Source organism: Mchenga conophoros, linkage group LG20 (genome assembly GCF_057382185.1).
Source record: "Mchenga conophoros isolate Kocher_MC1m ecotype Shallow Benthic linkage group LG20, M_conophoros_male_GT1.1, whole genome shotgun sequence".
Taxonomy (NCBI): Eukaryota; Metazoa; Chordata; class Actinopteri; order Cichliformes; family Cichlidae; genus Mchenga; species Mchenga conophoros.
In genome coordinates, this window is record NC_140545.1 from 20,321,961 (window position 1) to 20,346,402 (window position 24,442).

The 24,442-nt window shown below is 41.4% G+C and overlaps 1 protein-coding gene across 3 annotated transcripts in view; it reads left to right on the top strand.

Moving 5' to 3' along the window:
• magixb (MAGI family member, X-linked b) overlaps window positions 1–24,442 on the top strand; it is a 50,019-nt gene that overhangs the window by 944 nt on the left and 24,633 nt on the right. For all 3 annotated transcript variants that reach the window (XM_085258832.1, XM_085258831.1, XM_085258833.1), the window contains exons 2-4: window positions 12,378–12,667; window positions 14,454–14,570; window positions 20,344–20,463. In XM_085258832.1, the coding sequence (XP_085114958.1) occupies window positions 12,388–12,667; window positions 14,454–14,570; window positions 20,344–20,463 (517 nt within the window). In that variant the 5' untranslated portion in view covers window positions 12,378–12,387. The remainder of the gene's footprint in view (window positions 1–12,377; window positions 12,668–14,453; window positions 14,571–20,343; window positions 20,464–24,442) is intronic.

Sequence of the window (24,442 nt, forward strand, 5' to 3'; positions counted from 1 at the left end):
AGTCAGCCTGCGTGTGTGTGAGAGAGAGTGTGAAGAATGTGGGTTTGTGATTAGGGTGGCAGATCTTTTGGATAACAATGTCAGTTTTAACAGATGTAGCAGCTGTTAATCACGTGCGCATGCTTGGTTGTGTGTGTATCTGTGTGTATATGTGTGCACATGAACCCTTGAATGGCTTTCGAAAGTTTGTTGAGCCCCGTTTCATAAATCCATTCGCCCGTGTGTGTTTTTTCTCTCCACTTTTCAATCCCCTGCTCCAGAAATGGTCTTAATGAAATGCTCGATGCACCTGCACCCATTTTGCCCTCAGAAATAGACTGACTTGCAAAATGCACTCTATAGTTCACAGCCAGGTGTGTGCATGCATGTGAACAAGTGCCTGGCAGCTCTCTGTACATGCTTGCGTGTGTGAGTGTCTTTGTTGCAGTTCGTTTAGGGTGTGTCCTGGTTCGATAAAGGCATCTTGTATTAAATTGATGGATGTGTAACCCTGAGTTAATAGCGTGCATTGCCCTGGGTTTAGAAAGCAGTCAAGATTATGCTGTTAATATAAATCTTTAATTTGTTAGTAGAGCAACATACATGGTGTGTTAGGTAGTCCACACACTGAGAGCTCCTTCTGCTCTGGTACTCACACTGTTTGTTTTGCCTTAGCTTCACCTATGCATCCAGCACCTGTTTTGCACATAAATAAGGAGAGCCTTTTATTCTGCATTTGTCCCCCTTTTGTTTCCAGTTATCCAGCTCAAGTTTTAACCACCAGTAAGTGGAAATGCATGTCAACTCCCCTTTCACCGCTAATAAGAGGGGAGGATGAAGTGAGGTGCATTTCTCCTCTGTCGTAGTAATGCATGTCATCTGGGAGTTGGTGATTGTCTAATTATGTACCTCCTGTGTCCTTCGGCATCATGAATATTCATGCATCTGTTTTAAGGTGTGGTGAAAACAAAGTATGTGTGTGTGTGTTTCAAGGCAGTTTACCCTTGACAGGGCAGGGCTACGCAGGCACATTCTCCCATCTGTGGTCCAAACCTTTGCTCCCAGCCACTGCTTTTGAATTCTACAGTTGTAGCTTGCTCTATTCTTAGTTCTCGGCAGTTTGTGTGCAGTCTGATATGAAATTTCAACAACAACAAAAGCATGCCCATGCTGGAACTACCTCTCGTGGCCATACCTGCACACACACTGAAATTCAGTTTGGATCGGCGAAGCTGCCTTTAAGTGGTTTACTCTGACTTAGGTAGAAAATCAATAACTAATCAATGCTAGTGTGTGGAGTTACAATTTACACAGTTCCATATTTGAAATGTCAAGAAGGCAATGAATCCTTGTATCCTTGAGTCAGATCTGAGTTGGACAACTGGGATCAATATCAGGTGGTGAGACTGGCAGCAGGAGCAAGCGCGAGGGTCACCTTCACCCATCCCTACTGAATCAGCAGTATCTCTCTTCCACACACACAACTGAAGGCACACACAGACACATATACTTGAGGGCCTGCTTAGGTTACCAAACTGCGACCTCACAAAAATGCTCATTATAGTGAACTGAACCTTCCCTCCCATTTCCTTTTGAATTATTCATTTTGTTATTATGATTTCAGCCATTCTTTCATAAGGTTACCGCACCCTTCTCTGTTTGGATTCTGTTTCCTTCCAGGCTTCCACTGATTCCCCCTTTTTTATTTTTTCCATCCGCTTTGAATTTTCCTAATTTCTTTCTGCTTTTCCCTTTTGGTCTCTCTTATCCATCATCACTGTTGAGGAGCTGATCTGCTGTGTTTAATTAAACTGCTCCGTCTTCCTGATGAGAGCTAATCTGGGATCGCAGCGAGGGGTGCACCACTTTTGCGTAAAAGGGGACCTGTTGTCACAGAGCTGGTCCTCAGAGGAGCCGAGAGTCTGCACAACATAAAGTGACCCACTAACGTGCCTCCTGCCTTGACCTTGATCCCGTGACTCTAAATATACAGTTTGCCCAAGGCGAGCATCATTGAGCTGGTGTTATCCTTTCAGGTGTGTGTGTTTGTGTTTGTGTGTTTATCTGGGTGTTGCTCCAAAGCTCAACAATTTTTGGATCTCGCACTAAATCCCCTTTTGTCGTCAACACCCAAGCAGCTTAGTAATAGTTCAATAAAAACATGAACTCATTTTTGGATTTGTTGATGCCGTGCAGAGAAAATTTTTTTTTCATTCCTTCTATTCTTATCAGCTCTTCATTGTGTTAAGTTTATATTGATTGTGTAAGAGTGGAAAATGCTTTAGTGCATGTGTATGCCACTGTGCATGGCATTTTGAACCCACAAGCATTTAATCTTATATTTATAAATCTGCCACTGCTGTTTGTTTTATGTTGAGCACTCCCATGCCCTAGATTTGAGAGAGAGTGAGCATCAGGGAGGTTTAGTACACCCGGTGTTGCTTGTGCAGTTTGGTGTAAATGTTCGGAGCGAGAGGTCAGGGCATGGGTAAGCGATAAGGCGACAAAGTCGGAGCTGGGAGAATTTTCCTGTGCATTTTCCATCTGTCTGCCACTCCACCAGTCTCATGAATTTAAGGTCACTGGTTATTTAAGATGCTTTACTTGGCTGACCTCCAACACCTCCTGGGAGGATGCTGCAAGATTAAGAGCAGTGTGCCTCACCACAGGTTAGAGGGAACAGATGAGCTTATAGTGCTCAGTGTGTGGGATGGGTTCAGCTGAAGGTTTTCTTTTCTTCACTGGTACCTAATTTTTCACTAAATACCCTTTTTTCTCTGAACTTCCTAGATAAATGTTTCAAGATGCATTCTGGGCTCTTTTCAGAATTAATGTCAGAAATGTTAGAAATAAATGGATTTAATTTATCAGCAGTTATTTTAAAGACTAAAATATTCTCTGGTTTTGTTCAATTTCTTTACCTTGTGTGATTTAGGAAGTCATTATGGACTTTGTCACAATGAGGCTAGTTTAGGACAAAAAGACTTATTGATAAGTCCAAACAAACCAATCATTAATAGTTAGGTGTAACCCTGGAATGATGCTTTAAACAATGTGAGTTAGTTCATAAAGACTGAGCTAAAAAATTAATAATGATAATCAATTTATTGATTATGAGCTGCACTTCTACCACATCAAAAGGAGCTAGTTGAGGTGGTCCAGCCATCTGGCTAAGATGCCTCCTTGACTTCCCTAGGTAAGGCATTAAAGGAACAAGGTGACAGGGCAGATTCAGGACGTGCTGGACAGATTACACCTCCTGGTTAATTTGGGAATGCCTTGCGTCCCCCTACAAGAGCTAAAGGAGATGGCCAGGGAGAGGGAGATCTAGGGATCTCTGCTAAAACTGCTGCCCCTATGGATGGAATGAATGAATTATTTTACAACAAAAATTAAACTCCAATCAAAATGTCAATTAAACAACAAATAGCTTTTTTGGTGGGCTCAACAGACCAAACTCTTTTCATTTAGAACATAAATGATTAGGTGAGTAATCAATAAGTCAATCAGGAGAAAGGTAATCAGAAACTATGCAGAGTAGGGTCACTCGGTCAAGGAAAACCTTGAACTCCTGACCCACAGTGAGAGGATCTGGCTCTGTTATGCAATGGGATGTATAATAATACTTGGATGGTTTGGGTTCACATGTACGTCTAGTGGAAGGGCCAGTACAAATCAATATATATCCGTAAAAAGGCACAAGGGGTCACTGAGGGACTTAATGATTACGAAAATGATGTGGATCAATCAATGCTATGGCCTTCGCTGTCACCAGATCTTAACCCGAGTGAACACCTGTGGAAAAATTTGAACTGATGTGTCCCTCCGTCACCACCATCAAAACACCAATGAGGAAATATTTTTTGGAAGAATGATTCACAAATACTTTCATTTACATCTCCTGAAGAATCAGTCGAGGGAGTTCTGAAGCTGTTCTGGTGCTGCTTGAAGGCCAAATACCTCATACCTCACACATTATATTGGGTTTTATTTGTCACCCTTTTGTATAGAGTAGTGATGCATAGCTACAAATGTTACACGTCTTCCTTTAACATGTCAGTGCTACTGTTTTGACTCCAGAATCCACCTGTAGCAAAGAGTCTTACTTCATTTGTTCTTTTCCTCACTCATCCACTCCTCACCTCCCTTACCTCACTTCCTGTCCTGGTTTCCTCACTACTGATTGGCTCCCGTGTTCCTTTGTTGCTCAACTGAATTCACCTGCTCACATTATATAAGGTCTGCACTCACTCTTTTCACTCCCATATGTGACGGCAGCTTAGGTGAGTTAATTTTGTTCTTCTTCTGAGTAGAATGTGTATATTTTTAAGTCTGTCATTTAGTGTAACCTTATTTTATCTCGTCAGAACGAATCAGTCAATGTGTCTCAATCACTCGTTTAGTTAAAATACTTTAGATATAAAGAAAAATAAATCTAAAACACATGGACAATCATGGCTGTGTTCTTTGCATTCTGATAACCGTTTCCTTTTAACCTGCTAATTAACTCTCTAACGTGTAGTCTCCAGGATGAGGAATGCTGGCAACGTTCCTCAGAGATTTTGGCTCTTATTGACATGATAGCATCACACAGTTGCCAGCTGCACATCCATGATTATACTGTAATCTCCCGTTTCACCACATCCCAAAGGTGGTCTATTGGATTGAGATCTGGTGACTGTGGACGCCATTTGAGTAAAGGGGACTCATTGTCATGTTCAAGAAATAAGTTATAGATCATCTGAGATTTGTGACACGTGTCTTGTTATCCTACTGGACACAGCTGTCAGAAGGCACTTTCTCCATAAGGGATGAACATGTCCAGTATTAGTACTCAGGTCAGGTGGGCTGTGGCATTTAAATGTTGCTCAACTGGTACTAAGGGCCCAGAGTGTGCCAAAAAATAATCTCCTACAATATTCTACAACCAAAATCCTGAAAAACTGATAGAAATCAGGATGCTTTTATGCTATTTATAACAAATCTTTACCCCATCATCTGAATGTCACACCATAAAGTGAGGCTGATCAGATCTGGCAACATTTGCCCAATCTTTTTTTGTACAATTTTCTGTGAGCCCATATGAACTGTAGTCTTAGTTTCCACCTCGTAGCTCGCAGGAGTTGCACCTGATGTGGTCTAATGCCCCTTTAGCCCATCTGCTTCACAGTTTGACGTGTGTTCAGCGATGTCTTCTGCATACCTTGGTTTTACTGAGTGGTTACTGTTGCCTATCAGCTTGAGGCAGTCTGGCCATTGTCCTCTAACCTCTGACATAAACAAGGCATTTTCACCCACAGAACTGCTGCTTACTGGATATTTCCTCTTTTTTAAAAATCCCAGAAATTGATGTGTGGAAAAAATCCCAGTAGAGCCGCAATTGCTGAAATACCTAGAACAGCCCCTCTGGCAACGACCACACCACTTTTAAGTCCTTTAAATCTTCCTCACTCTGATGCGCAGTTTGAACTTCATAACATTATTAGGTCTGCCTAAGTGCACTCAGTTGATGCCTTGTTATTAGCTAATTCATTCATTTGATACTACAAGTATACCTAATAAAGTGGCAGTGAGTGTATTATGAAGTGCTGAGCTTGGAGCTTTGATGTTGAACACTAACTAGAGCTGCCATCTGACTGAAATGTCTTTTGGTTTAGGCCTTTTAAAGACATCATGCTGGGCCTTTGTTGTTGTTTTTACATTTTACAGATTTAGAAGTTGATGCAATATTTGGAAAAATAAGCAGGAGATTAAATGATTATGAAAATAATTAATGTAACACTTCATGCAATTTAAAGTCATGAGAAATAAATTAGCAGGAAATCCTAACACTTATGAAACAAGGATCAAAAATTATTTGACTTTGTTCCTTTTTCATCTGTTTACCGTACCTTCTCTGGATGATCTAATCAGCAATAGTAAAAACACTGTTTCTGCTTCAGTGTCACGCAGTGTCATGAATGTCAGTGGACATTTATTATAGCCGTTTCAAAGGTTTGATGTGGAGCAATAGTGTTGTTGGTCAGTAATTATTTTGTAATGCACAGTCATGCTGACTGGCTTATGCAGCGTTGTATAAAAACAAACAAACCCTCTCTTATTGTTTTGTTGTTTTGTTCTGTTTATTCATTGCCAGCATTTGCAGAGAGACCAACAAATGGAGCGCTTAGACATGCTGGTCACATTCTAGCTGACAAAACACAAAGTCAGTTCATCAATATCCACCAGAATTTACATTTAGGAAAGACAACTGTTCGTCGCCTTGCATTTCAGCGAGCATGCATGAAATACAAAATAAGCTTACATAAATTCAAAGAGCATCGTAGCTGAGCTAATTGCCCAGGCTAATTTCATTACCGGAGGCTCCATTTAGAGCTGCAACAAAATGTGGACAGCAGAGCAAGCGTGACTCCACCAAGTCAAAGCAACCAAGAAGCTTTTATGAGCACATACTAGTTCTGCTGCTTCGTGAAGCAGCAGGACAACAATTAATGACGTGAAGATTTAAAATGAGATGATTAAACTGGGGAGAGCGGCGTTTGATTAGAGCAACAACTCAGAGGCAAAACGCTGATTGCGTTAAAAGTTTCTCATCTTTGGAAGAAGTTGAACAAACTCTGCTTTTGTCAAAGCTGATTATGTCAGAGAGTGATCTACAAGCTGAGAGACGGCTTTGATGGGGATGAGGGCCGGCATCTAGATAGACATCAGGAACATGTGGAGAATCACGAGAGCTGACAGTCGCTGCTTTCCCCATAAAGCTGGACCTCTATTATCGATACAGGCAGACTTTGAGAATAGGTGTTAAGGTGCCAAAACGAAGGTTAAATTCATTGCTAACAGCTGTATGGTCAATAAAACAGTTTTAAGTGCTGCTTTGAATGGAAGTCTGTGCACCTTGGCTTCGCCCTGCTGGATAAATCTGTCACGACAAGATGTTCTTGTTTTGCTGGCCTCACCAGAGACACTTTTTACCGAGCAATTCAATTATTCACCCGTCTTAACTGATGTGTTTTGCTTACACCTGGGGGGGGGTTTCTTCTTGAAGGTCTTTCAAGACATCGTCCGGTCCAATGTCAAGTGCTATTCCCTCTTGTCCTTGCTTCGTTGCTTCAAGTTGACTTTGAATTATTGAGCTCCGTGGCAAAACTCATCTCTGTAACTTTAATAAATTAACACCCTCGAGATCCAACCTGAAATAACCGCTAAGTTAATTTGTCGTGTAATAAAAATATTCTGATCATGACTATGAACTGCCAGGGGTAAAATGGCCTTTTAGACTAATCACTGTAAAGGATTTTGTTACCTATAAATGCAGCTTTTTGCACTGCTGTTTCAGAAGGTGTTATTATATTGTGTTGAGGCTTAAAGTGCACTTTCACTTTCTTTTATTGGAAAAATAACTATTGTGGTTAATTAGCTAAGAACGACAAATGTTCTGTGGATAATGAGTGCTCATGTAGTTCAGGGCAAAAAGACATTTTCATACAGAAATCTGTGAGGCACAGCTGTTTGTGTTATACACTGACTCGTAGCCTGTAGCACATGCACTGTAGTTTCTGAATAAACAGATATGATGAGGAACAAAATGGGCACTAAGAATAGACTAAATCAAGGAGTTGTGTGTTTTGCCCCTGACAGATCACTGTGGGGGTTGAAATTACACTGAAAGGCAGAGGTTGCAAACTGTAGAGATCCTCACTGGTGCAGAGGAAGTCAGTGAAACAGGATATGTATTGGTCAGCTCTTTTCTGACCTAAAGGTCAGGAATCTCTATAGAGCATTCTTTTTATAGGCTTAGATATCTGTGACCCTGCATATTGTTCAGTCTATGTAATTCATGCTCTCAGAATGGCTTTACTTATAGCAGTGCTAGTGGGGCAATTACTTTGGTCCATATTAAGCTCATAACTGTGTAATGAATTGCTATTAAATTATGTACAGGCAATTACAGCCCCCAGTGGATGAATCCTACTGTCTTCCATGTCACTATTTAATGTGTTTCATAGTGGAAAGATACTATATTGACAAAAGCTTTGGACCACACCTCTTTATCTTTTAATTCAGGTATTTTTAGTTCCATTGTATAAAAATAAAATGTATAAAATCAAGTATAAATCAAAATCAAACACCTAGCCATACAGTCTGCCTTCACAAAAATTTGTCACTGATTATTTTAAAGAATGTCGCCGCTGCAACCAATTTGTGAAATTTCTTCCCTCATAGATAGTCAATGAGTTACTAAGTGGTGTTATTGCAAAGTCGAAGCGTGAGTCTTGAAGTTGCAGAGCTTTGACGTCATAGAATTCCAAACTTCTTCTGACATTAACATCAGCACAAAAACTGCGCACTGGGTGCTTCATAACATAGGTTTCTATGTTCAAGCAGCTCCAGTAGGTGTAACGTGAAGGTAACTTGGTTCATGTTTCCTTATAGTGTACCTCTTGATTGATTTGGCATTAAGTACACAGATTTATGTTTCCACAGGATCAGCTTCATTAGTCTTACAACTTTAGTGATACATGTCTGACATGCCTGTGCAGGTTCTCAGTCATCCAGCTCATGGTAGTCTAAGGAGCTTGGAAAGAAAACGGCTGGACTTCTTTAAGTTTCGTTCAAGCAACTTAATGAAGTCCAGTCACTCTCTTTCCAAGCTCCTTAGACTTTAGTGATTCACTTTTTTATTTGTCGACATCTTAAAACTAATATTTAATAATTTAATATTTCAATTAGTCCTGTGTTTATGGTTTGGGCCCAAATCCTTGCAAAACTGCTGGGATCCCTTTTACTGCTCTTTATTTGATAAGATGGTTGATAAGATCAAGAACAAGGTAGAAACTACAGCTGTTATCTCTCAGCATGTTGCCATGCTTATTGGGAACATGTGGCTGACTTTAGCTTAAAAGACAGTCACATTGCTTCTAGCATAGCTGCATATTTTTAGGTTTGCTTTGAATCAGCATGAGAGGATGATTAAGAGCTCATCATTTTCATCTCATAATCAGTTCAAGCAGTCACGTTTTGCGATTTTGATCAAAGGAAATTTCATATGACACAAAATCTAATTAGTATTTCAGAAAATTCATTCATGTTTTCATGCAATAGGCTAAAGGCAATATCACCTTTTGGGTTATGTTCTCCTTTTGAAGCCTATTTTTGTAGCATTATGGCCATTGCCATCTTGGATTTTTGGAACCAAAAATAAATATATGTGAATCAGAAAGTGGAATACTAAGTTACTGGTTAATGCTTGGCAACTGCTATCTGTTAATTAATGCTAAACAGCATACATGTAAACTGCTAGAATTTAACACACTAAAACTGAAGAAAAAGCTTCCTGGATGTTGCTGAGGTGGCACTGCAGACTATTTAAAACATGGACAAAGTTGCATTGATAACATCTATTGGTTTGTAAAGTCCTATTTTGCCAGCGCATGCTCATATAGTAGTCACTTGCCAATCAAATCCATCAAAATGAGCATCGTAGCGTACTATGCCAAACTCATTAGGAAAGTGATTACTGGGCTGAGGGCAATTTTCCATAAGAGTCTATGCATGCAGACTTCTTTGTGCAACTAGTGGTCATCAGAGATAATCCAGGTTTAAAAGACTTCCACACTGATTTCACACAAGAAATCAGTCATTACAGTTGACATAAAGGTGGAAAATTAGCTATGGAGACTAAATGAAATTTCTGCTGTGTAGTTTGTTTTAACATGGAAGTCCATGTAGATTGGTTCTTTCTTCCTCTTTCAGTTTTTAAAAACTTGCCATTCAAGGAATTGCAATTCATGCCACTCCTGTATTTGCTTAATTTTCAGCTATGTGGAGTAACTGATTTATACAGATATGGTCCGATACAGGTAAGATCATCATATTCAAAATTATATTAAATGCAAACAAATGATTTCTTAGTAATCTATTAAATCTAACATGATAAGATCACTGCGTAGAGTCAGTAGCCCTTGCTCCTCCCCAGCCTTGATGACAATGTGTTTTTAATGAACATGGTAAGATGAGCGTGCAGGGCCAGTTTGTAGTGTCAACACCAACAGCAGGGAGAGAGAGAGAGGGTGTCAGAGTGTGTGTCTGCAGCAGGACGAGTCAGGCTTCAACAACCTGACAGGCTGTGGCTCATTAAACCCCCATCAGACGCAGGAGGTCAAGACAACAACTACATCTCAGGCAACACACGTTAAGCAGAAACACAATGCGACTGTGTAGTTCCAACAGAATACTGCTTTATACCTATGAGTGGTTTTATTTTAAGATTTTTAATCTTTACTGTTGAGACGTTCCCAGAAATCTTTAGATAAATCATGAAAAGACCAACGGCTTATAGACTTATTATTCAGGGACGATGCAGATGTTGTGTGCAATATGATTAAATGGAAAAAGTTGCTTTTGTTTGTATTCTGGCCTCACGCCACCCTTAATGCACGCTGTATTGCTGTGTTTTCTGTGTGGGCGGATGGCTGGCTGACTTCGGAGAAGCAGGTCGACAGTGTAGCTGCAGAAGGTTTCACAGTGGGGTAGAGAGAGGGACTGGGGGCACTGTTTGGCAAGACTGAAGCGATAAGCATAATTTCAGGCTGAAATATGCCGGCGTAAACAACGCTACTTGTTTGATTGTGTTTAATTCAAGTGTGCTTGAACAACAGTGACAGGCTGTTGTTCTAGAAAGAAATGTGTGTTTTGGGGTTCAACTATTTCTCTAGTTTTGACTCATGTCGCCTGAGCTGAAGTCCTGCAAGGTCAAATAAGTGAGTCCTACGCCAACCCTCAGGCAGGGTGGCGCCTCTCGATCTCCATCTGACCTCTGCTTTTCCCTTTTTCTCTCCTCTCCTGTTACTCACTGAGTGCACTGCAAAAACACAAACAACCCATCTGTATTTCTGGGTTTCATGGTTCTGTTTTTTATAATTCAATCTTATAAAAACACACACACACACACCAGGGACCTCCCTTCTTTAACTGAGCAGCAGCAGAGGATGGAAGAGGATCTCTGTCAGATCTGCAAGTCGATTTGCCAGTCAGCTGGAAAGGATTAGAAATATCCTGTCCTTCTCTCACTCTTTGAAGCAGACTTATTAGGTCTGTTGGGTCAGAGGACCCTAGGGCCTCCCTACTAGCTCCGGGTCTGGTGCTGTGCATGTTAACCCTGCCTAGCCAGGGGTCACCACAGCCTTTTAAGAGGATTGCATCTTGGTGAAGTGAAGTGTAATGGCTTATTTCCTGGCCACACTGGAAGGGGAAATCAGTAGTATCCATTTGGGATATTGTATTTAAGCAAAATTGACTTAGTGGAGGTGTTCCAAAGTAAGTAAGAAATATGCTTAATTGTGTTTGATGAGAAGATTGATATCACCATCATGTTGCTATGGTAATTATGAAGCCTGAGCCGGGGGGTAGGTAGCTTAACTTAGCATAAAGACTGGAAACTGAGGGCAAAAGCCCGCCAAACGCTGCCCAAAGGAAATTAAATCTGCCTGCCTGACTTCTAAAGCTTTTAGTCCACACATTGTGTTTGTCTTTTTGATTGTGATATAGTGCCTTGTGTGGCTCCGTCTTACCGTGTGTTAAGGTGACAATGCTGCTCTGATAATGTCAGAGGAACATTGTCTGTTCTCTGGCAGTGCAGCTGTCACATCAGGGACGACTCAAACAAATCTTCACCGTGCCAGCTACATCCTCCTGCACCCTCCCACCCCACCCCAACACACAGCTGCTCTCCAGGAAATGTGTTTTAACAAAAAAGCAACAACCCAAAACTGTATTTCAGTACAGCTTTGGGTTGTTGTTTCTCTTCTTTACCGTAAGCAGCTGCCATTAGTGGACAAAACATCACCCTAGCAGAGCGTAGGAGAATCTATCCATGGGAAAATAAATGGCGTGGTTATTGATGATCTAGAAAACGTATGGATAAAGACAAGTATGTGAAAATGGATTCTCATACCTCCATCAAACTCACACTCGATTTTCCCATGTGACTGTGGCTGTGCACTCATGGCCGTGCTGCTTGTTTACACATAAATAAAACGTCAGCCAAGAGAACAGTGAGCATGAGGGAAAGTTTCTCTCAGTCTTTTGGCTGGACAGTCATTTGGCTGTTGTGTTGTTGTATGTTTGCATAAAACAGACACATTTTCCATGTTGTCTTGTTCTTGACTTTTAAGCTGCCATCCTAACCTGTGACGCTAGAATTATTCATGACTCTCTGATGTGAAACGCAGCAACTCCACAGGCAGTGGGCATCTGCAAACTGACAAAGGTTAAATAACATGAAGTCACAGGTTCTTTCTCTTCCTTGTTATGTAACCGACACTTTTTCCCCTCCTTTTTTTATTTCCTGACGCCTTCTGCTCGCTCTCTAAACACCCGTTTCCTTTTCTCAACAGTTCATTTGCCATGTCTAAGTCGGCGGTGAAGAAGCTGCACTGGCGTTCAAAGGTGCTAGACAGCTTTGTACCTCTACAAGGTTCGTCGGGTGAGCTGGGGATCGCCATCGGGGGAGGAGCAGATTATGGAGAGTTTCCCTTTGTCACGTCAGCCCCGGGTGGTGGCCTCACTGTGGGTGACATCATCCTAGAGATTGGGGGAACACCAGTTTTAGGGATGACATTAGGAGATGTCCGTGGTATCCTCAACTCTTGCCCCCATCCTATCCGCATCAAAACTGTGTCACCAGGTATGACTCAGCACCCAAAACAGCCAACACATTAGTCTGCAACTCATTTAAATAGATGAGCAAATTATGGGCACAAAGGCGATGAAATGTGTGAACACAGGTCTGCTTTGTTTCAGGTAAGGCCCTTCACATATCTTAATTCTTAATCTGAAATTCCCACACTCTTACTGTAGACAGTTTACAGTGACTTATCACTGTTTATCTTGCACGCCATTGCACTTGTTTCATCTGTCTACACCCAAACAATCTGCTACACTTGCTTCCAAGCTGTCATCCATGATATTCCTGCACAATAACAGCCTCCCTCCCCCGAGCTCTCACACTCCAAATCGTCGGTCTGTAGTGTTCTGCTCTGCTGATTTGTGCTTGTCAATTATGTCGGGAGGACTGGTTAACATGTGGGTAGGAGTTCAAAATGTTTGATGACGCATGACAAGAGTGTGGCAATCGAGTTGCCTGTCACTCGTAGTGGGGCCTTGATGTTTAGAACAGGGGGCTGGGGGAACGGATGTCTTTGTCGGCTGCGGACAGAACGATATGTCACCAAAGTGTCACCTGACTGCACCTCCCGATGGCCTTGCTCGCTAGATTGATGGCCGATTTGGCCACAGGGGCGTAAATGGGGACCTTTGCTCCTGGTCGCTCTGCTACTGGTAGATCCATTATCATTTCTGAAGTCTGCCTGGTCCTCTCTGTGCAGCTTGACTGCATGTGGTGTGGACATTGATAGATGATCTGATGCTTTGGGTTTCTGTACCACACCTCCTCTGCTACTCCTACTACTACAACTCCCTCTGCTCCTGCTTCGGAATACTGACATCAGGCTACAGTCCCGAGAGGAAGCAAGCATTAATGCTGCAGAGAGGAAAAAAAGAGCAGTGATGCCACACAAATCAAAAATACCCAAATTTAAAATTTCATTCTCTGGTTTTGATGACAGCAAAGCTCCAGAAAATCTTCTTTGCATTGCTGTTATTCCTGGCTTCAGACATATGCTTAAACATTGTCAGTTCATTCAGTTCAGATTTGAATTTTGCTCTTCAGCAGACTAGAAAATAGCAGCTGTTTCGTAACATCACGAACAAAGCCGCCATTTCTCCCAAAGGGCGGCAGGCTAGATTCATTTCCCTTTACAGACAGCAGCCATATGTGACCAGTCATATGTACATGCTGCCTCCACTAATAAAGTTATATCACTGATCCTTTTTTTTTTAAATAGCCCTTTGTAAATTCTGCCTGCTCCTGGGCAGAACCACTGTAACAGCCAGCATGGATAGGGGGTGACAGGAGTGTGGATGGCTCGGCGACAGCCTTCAGGGGAGGCACTGACAGAATGGTCGTCTGTCAGAGTGACAAACAGGAGACACGCTCAGTCCATCCATAACAGCACGCGGCCTGCCATCAAAGGCCGTAAAGCACGCGAGACGATATTAAGAGATCAGAGAGGAAACAAAGCCCCGCTGTGTTGAGCGGCTCTGCCTCCTCTGGTGACAGCCTCTACCGTTGTGTCTGGAACAATTAACCTCAGTAGGCTGTTGTAGGTATATGCACGAGGAACTTGGACAGGCACGTTTAATTCTCAGGAGCTACTATGAAGTGATATAGAGACATCAGCAGGCTGTAAAGTACTGGTGTTAAATCCAGCTTGTCAGGAGTAAAAGTTAGCGCTTTAGATAAATTTAAGCATGCATCATCCAACTGTTTATGCTTACTGAGCTGATTTATTTCCTTATCTCTCTCCTTCCTCATCTCTATGCCAAACTTGTTTTATGTGCCCTTCTCTCAGGCCCCACATTGTGTAAGGACCTCAGGTTGTATCTGAGTAAGTGCTTCACACCCGGATCAGTGGACAGCCAACTTCAGCAGGTCATCAGAGAGAACCTCTACCTCCGTGCTGTACCTTGTAAGTCCTCTCCTGGGTTTCACTTCTTATCTTTATATCCAGTATTCCTGTATTTATCTTGCCTTTGTATATCTTATCTTGTCTACTGCAGTTTCATCCTGATGCTACCATGTGGCATGCCCTAATAGCAAATGTATTGTCTCCAGGTGTAATTCAGTTCATTTCAATGAAATTGTACTGAATTGAATGAAAATACTGATTTATAAGGGCATGTCTCTTTTATTAGTTGGTAATATTTTGTTTTTACACCAGTCTCATTGCTCCTGCCATGTAAACACGATGGTGTTAATTAGCATTTGAGCCGGCAGAATTGTTTTGATCACTTTCTTGTGTCAGTGTATATTTGTATGGAGTTATTTTTTTATGAAATATTAAATGTTGGCATATGAGAAATACGTATATTTTAAATCAGCTTTTGGTAAAGCTGACTGAACTGTAACAGCCACCATTTGTATTGTCACAACACTGAGCCTTTTCCTGAGTGGTAGTCTCATATTTACAATCCACATCCATAAGCTGTTTGACCGTTTGTTTGGTGGGATATCTAATTCTATTCATGCTTAACAAGTTTTTTCTTTTGTCCTGGTGTTTGCATCATGTCCTGAAAATCAAGCCTGTGGTCTGCAAACGCCGTTTCATTTTGATGCCTATGACTAAAATCAAGCACAATGGCAGCCAAAGGCAGCTAGTTGTAGTGCATCTGTTGCTATCTTAATCCTCTGTAATATGACGTCACTGGAAACAGCCAGAGGATATAACAGCTGAGTAGAGTTTTATCAGAGAAGCTTTGTGTTTTGTTGTATTTTCCTGGCTTTCTTTAATAATATCTTTTGTTGTTGTTGTTGTTGTTGTTGTTGTTGCTGAGGGGCTTTTTTTCCCTTATTTTCTTCAGGTGGTAGTGTTAAATATACAACCCACCTCGTGTGTCAGTATTGTTAACCTTGTCGTGGCAGTGTGGAGTTTTGTTGCTAATCTCTCCTTTAGTCCATGAAGTAGGTCATGTGGGACAATCTGCCCCCGCACCACATGACGCACTCGCTGACAGAACAAGGAGCGGTTGAGAAGTGTGTAAAAGAGTTTAAACTGCATCTCTCAGTATACCGCATGCATATTGTCATTACAGTGTAATTGCAATTTTAGCCACACTCCCTCATTACGTAGCCATGCATCTACACAAGCAACTGCTCAGGGACTGAATCGACCAAATTAACATTAAGTCTTTCAGTTGTTTTGTAATGAGAATGGTATCAATAAGGGGGGGATCTTTATATACACAATAAATGGTTGTTAAATGATTTCACACGTTAGTTTGAGAAAACAGAGGATTCATATATGTATACCTATACATCCATATTGATTAGATATTGATTTATCACTTGAAACAGTGCAGAGGATCCAAACTTGGCAAACTACCTCCCATCCCTAGGTGCTTTATTTTAGTAAGAGTGACAATAAAGCAGACTCAACCCCTGCAAGTGCAATCCCCTGACCTGCTGAAGATGACACCACAAAGATGCTGTTCATCTCATGCTTATAGCAGCACAAGCATCTCCGAACCGATCACATTTCAAATTTGATCACTTGTAGATACATAGAAGCTGAATTTTCTTCCTTTTTGTTGTTTTTGTACAAGTAGGCAGCTGTGTTTAACAGGAACTTAAAGCTGAAGAGTTTTCATCAGTGGCTCATTGTGGCCCCCTTCAGGATCATGTGCGTGCTCCTACTGCTCCCTCCAACACCTCGTTGAATTCTCTAATACAATGAGTAATTAGCCTCAGTTCAGGTTTTAAAAACGTGTTTGCCATAGGGAAGCAAAGATGGTACGAGAAGACCTCAGTTTTGATTCGCTTTTTTATGTGTAGATAGTTCTTCCCTGGAAACTGTGCTCAGTACCAATGAGCTATTTCAGTCCTTAAACCCTTTTGATGAGACAATGTTCTCTGATATTCAAGCTGGCACTGATGTAAGAAATAACATTACAAAGGCTCAGTCAAGAGGACAGTGCATAAAAATGGAAATGAATTGCAGAACTAAGTAAATGCAGGCTACTGTATCAATAATTCTGAGGTGGAATTAAATTAAAAGCAAATGTCTATCAGTGCCAAAGTGGAGGAGGGGACGGCTGCGGTCTAATAGCCCTGTGTGTGCAGAGAGGATGATCGCTGTGTAGCTTTGGAGAACAGGTACATGCTCAATAAACAATCCTTTTCTGTTCTTTTATACAGATTGTTCTTTTTTGTCTTTTCATTCCCGTTATTTTGTTCTGTATTCAAGCTTTGCAGAATTTACATGACCCTCTTCAACTTTCCCATCCATAGTTCTATAATCGCATTTGCACATGTGCCCTTGGATGATTCAGAACCAATGTCACGGTATCAAGGCTGGCTGTTTCTCTTTCTCCTCCATAAAAGACTTTTATAATTGTCTTCTGAGTGAGTCGGAGATAAGAAACATCATCATTTAGTTATTCTAATATGCTTGCTCCAGCATGTCACCCAGACTCTCTGTGCCCTTTTCAACTGCAGGATTTATTGTTGGCTATTTGTGTGCAGTGATCTTGACAGACAGCTCTCTCTGGGTGTTGATACAGAGTTCTGTGTAATTACCTCTTCAATCCCTCCCTCGCCCCGTCCCCCGAGGATCAGAGCACCGCTTATACGGGGACAGGCGGGAAAGAAGATGTCAATAATCCATCCTGTCTCCCCGCTGACATGTCATATATGTCTCCGAGGAGGGTGCATAGATAATGAATCTGTGACTCTCACCATATCAGCTGGAGTGATGCTGTGTGTCCTGAGGGGAGGAGAAGAATCATAGACATGTCAGATGCCATCATGAGATTTGCAATCAAATCTTTAATTAGTAAAAGAAACTGCTATTTTTTTTTTTTTTTTTTTTAAAGAAAAGCATCTAAGAATAGGGTTTTTGTTTTTTTTTTCTGTTGCCATTTTTGGAAACCGGAGGTGCAAGACCCACCCTGATCTGATACAGATAATGCATCACATCAGCCCTTCTCATCTACTTTAAACGTGGTCAACAGTTTCCTAATAAGCTGGGACTGGAGCGTCAGACATCACTGGAGAAAATGTCCATCTCAAGCCATCCTAGACAGTAAGCCACATACTGGAAAACTCAACATGTGGAAGTATAACACAAAAAAAGAGGTTAGCCCAACAGGCATGAAACCAAACCGATATAGAAATGCATAAGTGATTTGAGCATATACTGTTCATTAAAGGGGACCTATTGTGCCAATTTCCAACTCCATCTTGTAATTTTTGCACTACATGACAGTAGCTTTGCATGGCTCACAGTTAGAAATAATCCTTATATTTATCTTATACTTGCCTTTGCTCATCCTCAGTTAGAAAAAAGCTGTTCTAGCTAGTCTGCTTGTAAACCAGCTTCTAGGAAAGATGGAAAAAGAAAAGATGTAGGGAATGTAAAAAAAAAAAAAAAATCCAAATCACAGTGATGCTGATTCACACTGGACTAATATTATCTTGGAACCTCAGTGGCTGACAAAGTATAGTAGGTAATTTGTGGCTGAAATTTGACTTTTGACTCTGGGTAATTCTGGTCCTTTGTGATTGTGGCTTCAGAAGAGAAGATCAGTAACACAGATTTATCACGTCTGTGGGGCAGTTTAAAAATAAATCCTGTTTAAAAGGTTTTTTTGTTTTTTTTTTTGTGGGCAAACCTCCTGATTTGTTTTTGTCTCTCTCCGGCTTAACCTGAGCTCACATCCTACCAAGCTAACTCTTAAGTTGACTTATGACTTATGCTGAGTTTAATAATAACTATAGCAGTGAGGTAGGTGATGTTTTCAGTACGAGCTACAATGACTGTCTGACTGTTGACTGTTTGCCAGTAGCCTTTATGCTACAGTTGACCTGTTCTGCATATTATTGTTTTTGTACTATATTACAGCAGCTTTGCATGCACAGTTAAAAAAAAAATCAGTTTTCATGTGATACTGTGCTTTGGTTCAGCCTCTCATTTCATCCCTTGTCTTGATTAGCTCCCCTGCCTTTAAGCCCCCCTCCCTTTAAGGCAGGCTTTCTTCTGATTGGTTGCCCCTGGAAACAGAAGATGGATGGGTGGGGCTGATGTTTTAATGTCTGATGATCAAATTAAAATTATTAACCTTGAATATGTCTAAAGCCAAGTGCTTAGAGCGGTCTGAAACCCAGGATTTCTTATACATACTTGGAACTCATAATTTTTTAACATTTTCCATGTTTGGTATGAGAGCCTGCCAGTGTAACAGTAGTTATGTGACAGTAAATGATGAGGAGCATCATAGGTTACTTTTAGATACATTTTATGCTTCAGAAAGAGCAGGTCAGGCTGATGGAGATTCCTCATGCTCTCTAATGTGTGGTGCCTCTGTGACTACATGGGTGAATTGGCTGCAGAGTGTGTGAGGGCTCATTGTGGGGCTTTGTGTGCACTTGTGTGCATAAAGTCCTGTATGTGTCATTGTGGCTGCGAGAGCTGCTCCCAGGACAGCAGTGCATTAATCATGGGTTTTATGGGGTAGCTGGGTATGACTCCCTCCTGCTGGATCCACAGACATCATATATGGTCCTCTAGGAGAAGGACAGAGATTTGTCCTTAGTTTGGCTTTGGGGGATTTTTTTGTTTGGGTTTTTCTTTTTTCTTTTTTGTCTTGGGAAATGAATTAATTGTTTCAAGGTCAGTATGGGTGCCACAGTGTTCAATTTGCAAATTAAAATTACACCACTGGATTTGCGAAAGATAATTTTGTGGTGTGTGGTGTGATATTTTTCACACCACATGTCTGTACTTGTGTTTAATTGGTTGGAGATTTGGCATTGGGGTTAAAATACAGCACGCACAGAGCGTTACCTGAGTGATCCCACAACGACACAGGATGCTTTTACTGCCATGGCTTGGACTCACCGTTCTCTTCCAGGCCAAGGTCAATGTGAATCAATTATGATGACAGACCATTGATCATCTGAGTGCTCCATCTTCACAATGGTGATAGAGCGGCTTTAAGACTTTCTCAGTGCCTCATTAATGTTTAATTCGGTTCTTATTGATCTGTTTATAATAAAGAGGCCTTGGTAAATGCCTTTTGTCATCATTGTGCTTTTCATGCCGAAGGGTAAATTTTGGTTTGTGGAGGCTTCACCTTGGGCTGCTTTTACAACAACATGGAAATCCTTTTATTAAAGAAAAAAACAAAACAAAAGAATAGCCGACTTGGTTATTTCTCTGCCAAGGAGAGAGCCAGCGTACAGGTTGGGGCTTAGAGTTGTTTGTGTGTTTGTTTCCTAACAAGAGAAATCCACCCTGCCAAATTTCACGAAACTTAGTGGTGAATTAGAAGCGGTGTTACATTTTGCTGCAGAGCTGCATCAGTGCAAATTTGCATTGATTTGCAATCAGCAAACGTCCGTCTGGTTGTAATTATCAATGCATGTTGTAGTTTCTCTCCATTTCTACTTTTTAGACAATTTTTGACACTGCTCTGAATTAACCAGTAAAATTAATCTTGTATAGAGCGATAGGGTTGTTTCATATTTCATCTATTTTGTCAAACTTATGTACTTATGTAATCCTAAGCTATTTATAACCTGCTGATTTGCAACTTTTTTTCAACACTGAACTCAGATTGATGACCCCTGATGAGAGGAAAGGGTCTTGATTAACTGATACATCATCCATGTCAGAACTGATGGTGTATTGAGCCCTGTGATGCTGATGTATGACATAATAATTTGGGTTTTTTCTTCTCTCCTAGGTACAACCAGACAGCCCAGAGAGGGGGAAATCTCAGGGGTAGACTACAACTTTGTCTCTATTGAGGAGTTTTTCTCTTTGGACGAATCAGGAGCGCTGCTCGAGAGTGGAAAGTTCAAAGGTAAACACTTCAGCTAACTGCCTGTGCATTCACAGACTGCAAGATGGTGTTTCATTATGCAGGGTACATTACATTCTGGTTAAAAAGTGAGAGATGAAAAGCTTTCTTTACAGCATCTCTGGATTCTGATCGGACAACCCAACATACATCAGACAATGAGAAATAACCCCTTGATGAACACAATTTACATATAGATATCGATATACATATATAAATAGCATAAATTGGTGTTTATATGTCAGAGGATTGCTGGTTAGATTATTATTCCTGAAAAGATAAAATTTCTACTTTTCACTTTTGAATGAACTTAAAAATTTAAAGCAAAGTCCAACCAGATTCAGCTCAGAAAGCAGCGGTGTGTTGTTATTGTTACCCTAGAGGTTTTGTCCTTTTTTTAGCCTTTTAAGGTTAGCCTTCTTAGACTGAGATTTCTATCAGCAATGGGGGACATTTAAAAGTTGATGTGTACAGTAAACCAACGCACATGGATCAGTATTTAACGTTTGACCGTCATTATCCACTGGAGCAAAAACTAGGTGTGATTAGGACACTTCAACACACAGCGAACACCATCCCCACAGAAAAAATGGCCAGAGAAGCAGAAGAACATCATATCAAGAAGGCCCTCTTGTAAGTGTGGTTATCCCAGGTGGACTTTTGTCAAAGCCCCAGGTGATCTAAGAGAGAAGATCAACTGCTGCCTAAGCGAAAACCCTTAGTGATGCTTTATGTGTCAGGAGCATCGGGACATGCTCTCTAAACACTGCATCTCTGTGGCTTTCAGACCCCAAAAAACACTGGGCCAAAAATTGGTCCACTCCAAGAGCCCGGTCCCCCAGCACAAAGAGAGTAATATAGTGTATGCTTGTTCCCTCCTGGAGAACACGGCGGGTCTGGGCCCAGCGCTGGAAAAATAGCTGCAGGGCAGGATGGCTGCTGTGTTTGCTTGGGATTACTCCTCACCCCCTACCCACCCCAGTTGCTTGTCACGTGCTTCATAATATTGTGCTGTGGACATTTATGTGCTTCTGTGCAGAGGAGTTTTTCTGTATTATCCTTTTGTGTTACACATTTCGATGGTTTTTTCCCCCTTGCTACCTAGCCTGACCTGTAGGTACACTGAGGGCGATCATGGCTCAAGAGTTGGCAGTTCGTCTTGCAATCGGAAGGTTGCCGGTTCGAGCCCCGGCTCGGACAGTCTCGGTCGTTGTGTCCTTGGGCAAGATATTTCATCTACCGCCTACTGGTGTTGGCCAGAGGGGCCGATGGCGCAATATGGCAGCCTTGCTTCTGTCAGTCTGCCCCAGGGCAGCTGTGGCTACAACTGTAGCTCGCCTCCACCAGTGTGTGAATGTGAGAGTGAATGAATAGTGGAATTGTAAAGCGCTTTGAGGGTCTCGAAAAGCGCTATATAAATGCAATCTGTTATTATTATTATTATTACCTATCTTCTGATCATTGGTCAATGGTCATGACAATCTCCATATAAATGATCCAGAAACTGACCTCACAGCCCATTGTTTGCCAGTGATGCTAGTTTTAGTCATTGTGCAAATGTACTGTTTATAAGGTAAGGTTGCTAAGACTGAAGAAGTCAACTGGATGAATGACGAAATGTTTCACCCACTGAAAACTTTACGTCCAGATTAACAGAATCAACTTTTTGGGACATGGTATACATTCACTGGCTGCTTTCTTGTATACACCTGTTCAACTGCTCATTGATGCAAATGTCTAATCAGCCAATTAGACTGCAGCAACACTTCCAGTGCATTTAGTCATGTAGACATAATCAAGATGACCTGCTGAATTTCAAACTGAGCATCAGAATGGGGGAGAAAGGGGATTTTTGTGACTTTGAACGTGGCATGGTTGTTGATGGCAGACACACCAGTCTGCTCAAAAGCTGCTGATCAGCTGGGATTTTCCCATATGTCCTTCTCTAGGGTTTACAGAGAGTGGTCTGAAAAACAGAAAATATCCAGTGAATGGCAGTTCTCTGGGGCAAAATGCCTCGATGAGGAGAAACAGTTTCAGCTGACTGCTGACTATTTCCATCCCTTTACAACTACAGTGTACTCATCTTCTGATGGCTACTTCCAGCTTGATAACACCATGTTACAAAGCTCCCATCATCTCAAACTGGTTTTTGGCCTCAACAGTCACCAGATCTCAGTCCAGTAGAGCAACTGTGGGATGTGGTGGAGTGGGATATCGTGGATGTGCAGCCAGTAAATCTGCAGGAACTGTGGGATACTATAATGCCAATATGGACCTAAATTGCTCCTTGAATCTATGATATGAAGAATTAAAGTGATTCCTGTACAGGGGTCTTTGCTCAGTCTTTTTGTAACGGTGAATGACGAATACATGTACAGATTCACGCATGTTTCATCTGAGCCTTCGTCTGGAAAAGGTCCCTCTCCTTTGGAAGACTTTCTGGTGTGGGTCCAGTGCCAAAAACCGTGCACCCCAGGAAGCCTAATCATTTTCAGACCTGTGTTGTTAACTTCCTGCCTGATGTAGACCCTGGAAAAGATCTTCCTCACCCACCTGGTGAGCACAATACTTGACCCTCTACAGTTTGCCTACTGTCCTGGGTGGTGAAGGTCATCACTGACTTTGTCATCTGGTGTGAATTCAACCACCTGCATATCAACACCAGTAAGATGGAGGAGATGGTAGTTGTGTTCCAGAGAAAACCAACTCCTGGGTGTTCACCTTAACAGTAAACTGGACTGGTCAGAAAACACTCATGCTCTACACAAGAAGGACCAAAGTCGGCTCCATCTGCCCGGCAGGCTGAGTACTTTGGGGTGTGCAGGTCTTTACTGAGGACCTTTTATGACACAGTGATGGTCTCTGCAATCTTTTATGCAGTAGTCTGCCGGGGAGATGGCAGCATGGAAAGGGGCTGGAGCCAACTAAATAGACAGGTGAAGAGGGCCAGCTCTGTCCTGGCCAGTCCACTCGACTTTATAGAGGAGGTGGGTGAGTGGAGGATGCTATCCAAGCTAACGTCCATTATGGACAATACCTCATATCCCCTGAGCAGCTTGTTTAGCTGTTCCAGCCATGTTGTAGGACGGAGCACTCATCCCGACAGTAGTCAGGCTGGGCAAAACACACATACAATAGATACCTGCTAAAATATATGTGTAGGTATAATCACTCCCACTGCTCTTTGTGTGCAAATGAAAAAATCTCAAAGTGTATTTTACTGTATTTACCAACCACTTATAAATAGTACAAATTACTCTTGTATATATTTTTTACTTTTTTATTTTGTACAATATTTTTTCTTATTTATTTATTATTTATTTTTCTAAAATATCTCTAATTCACATTTTCATGTAACATGTGAATTTCCCCAGTGTGGGGTTAATCAAGTCTATGTCTATGTCTAAAACCACAATTTTGTACCAGTGCAGGAGTCAAAGAAGGCAGACAGGCAGGTAGTGAAACAAAGGTAACTTTAATCAGACTAAAAGAAGAAGCATCAAAAGGTGCCGCACAAGTGAAAGCTGCATGAATCCAAAAAAGGAAACAACGTGACCAGAGATCAAGTAAAAGAGCCAAAAGTTAAACAGTTAACAGAAAAAAACACCATGAGACAACTTGTCATCTTTACATTTTACCTTCTGTCCATGTTGCACAACTGAGATTTTTCTTGTAAATTTATAGGTGCTCTGATTTGTTGCTTAAGTTCTGTTTTTTTGACATGAGCCTATTTCCATTCTTTATGCTTAGCTCAGCTAAATGTCTCCTGGCTCACATTAAGTGTGCATTTATCAAACCCATGTCATATCGGTCTTCACATTTACTTCTCAGCAAGAAAACACTGGAAGACTTTTGTCACCCTCTTCCCTTATTGTGCCTCTAACAGTGGCGATGTGTAAGGTAAATACAAGGAGGCTTCAAAGGCTAATTCTTGGTGCTTATTCATGAAAGCTGGTGATACTCAGCTTGTATCTTCCCC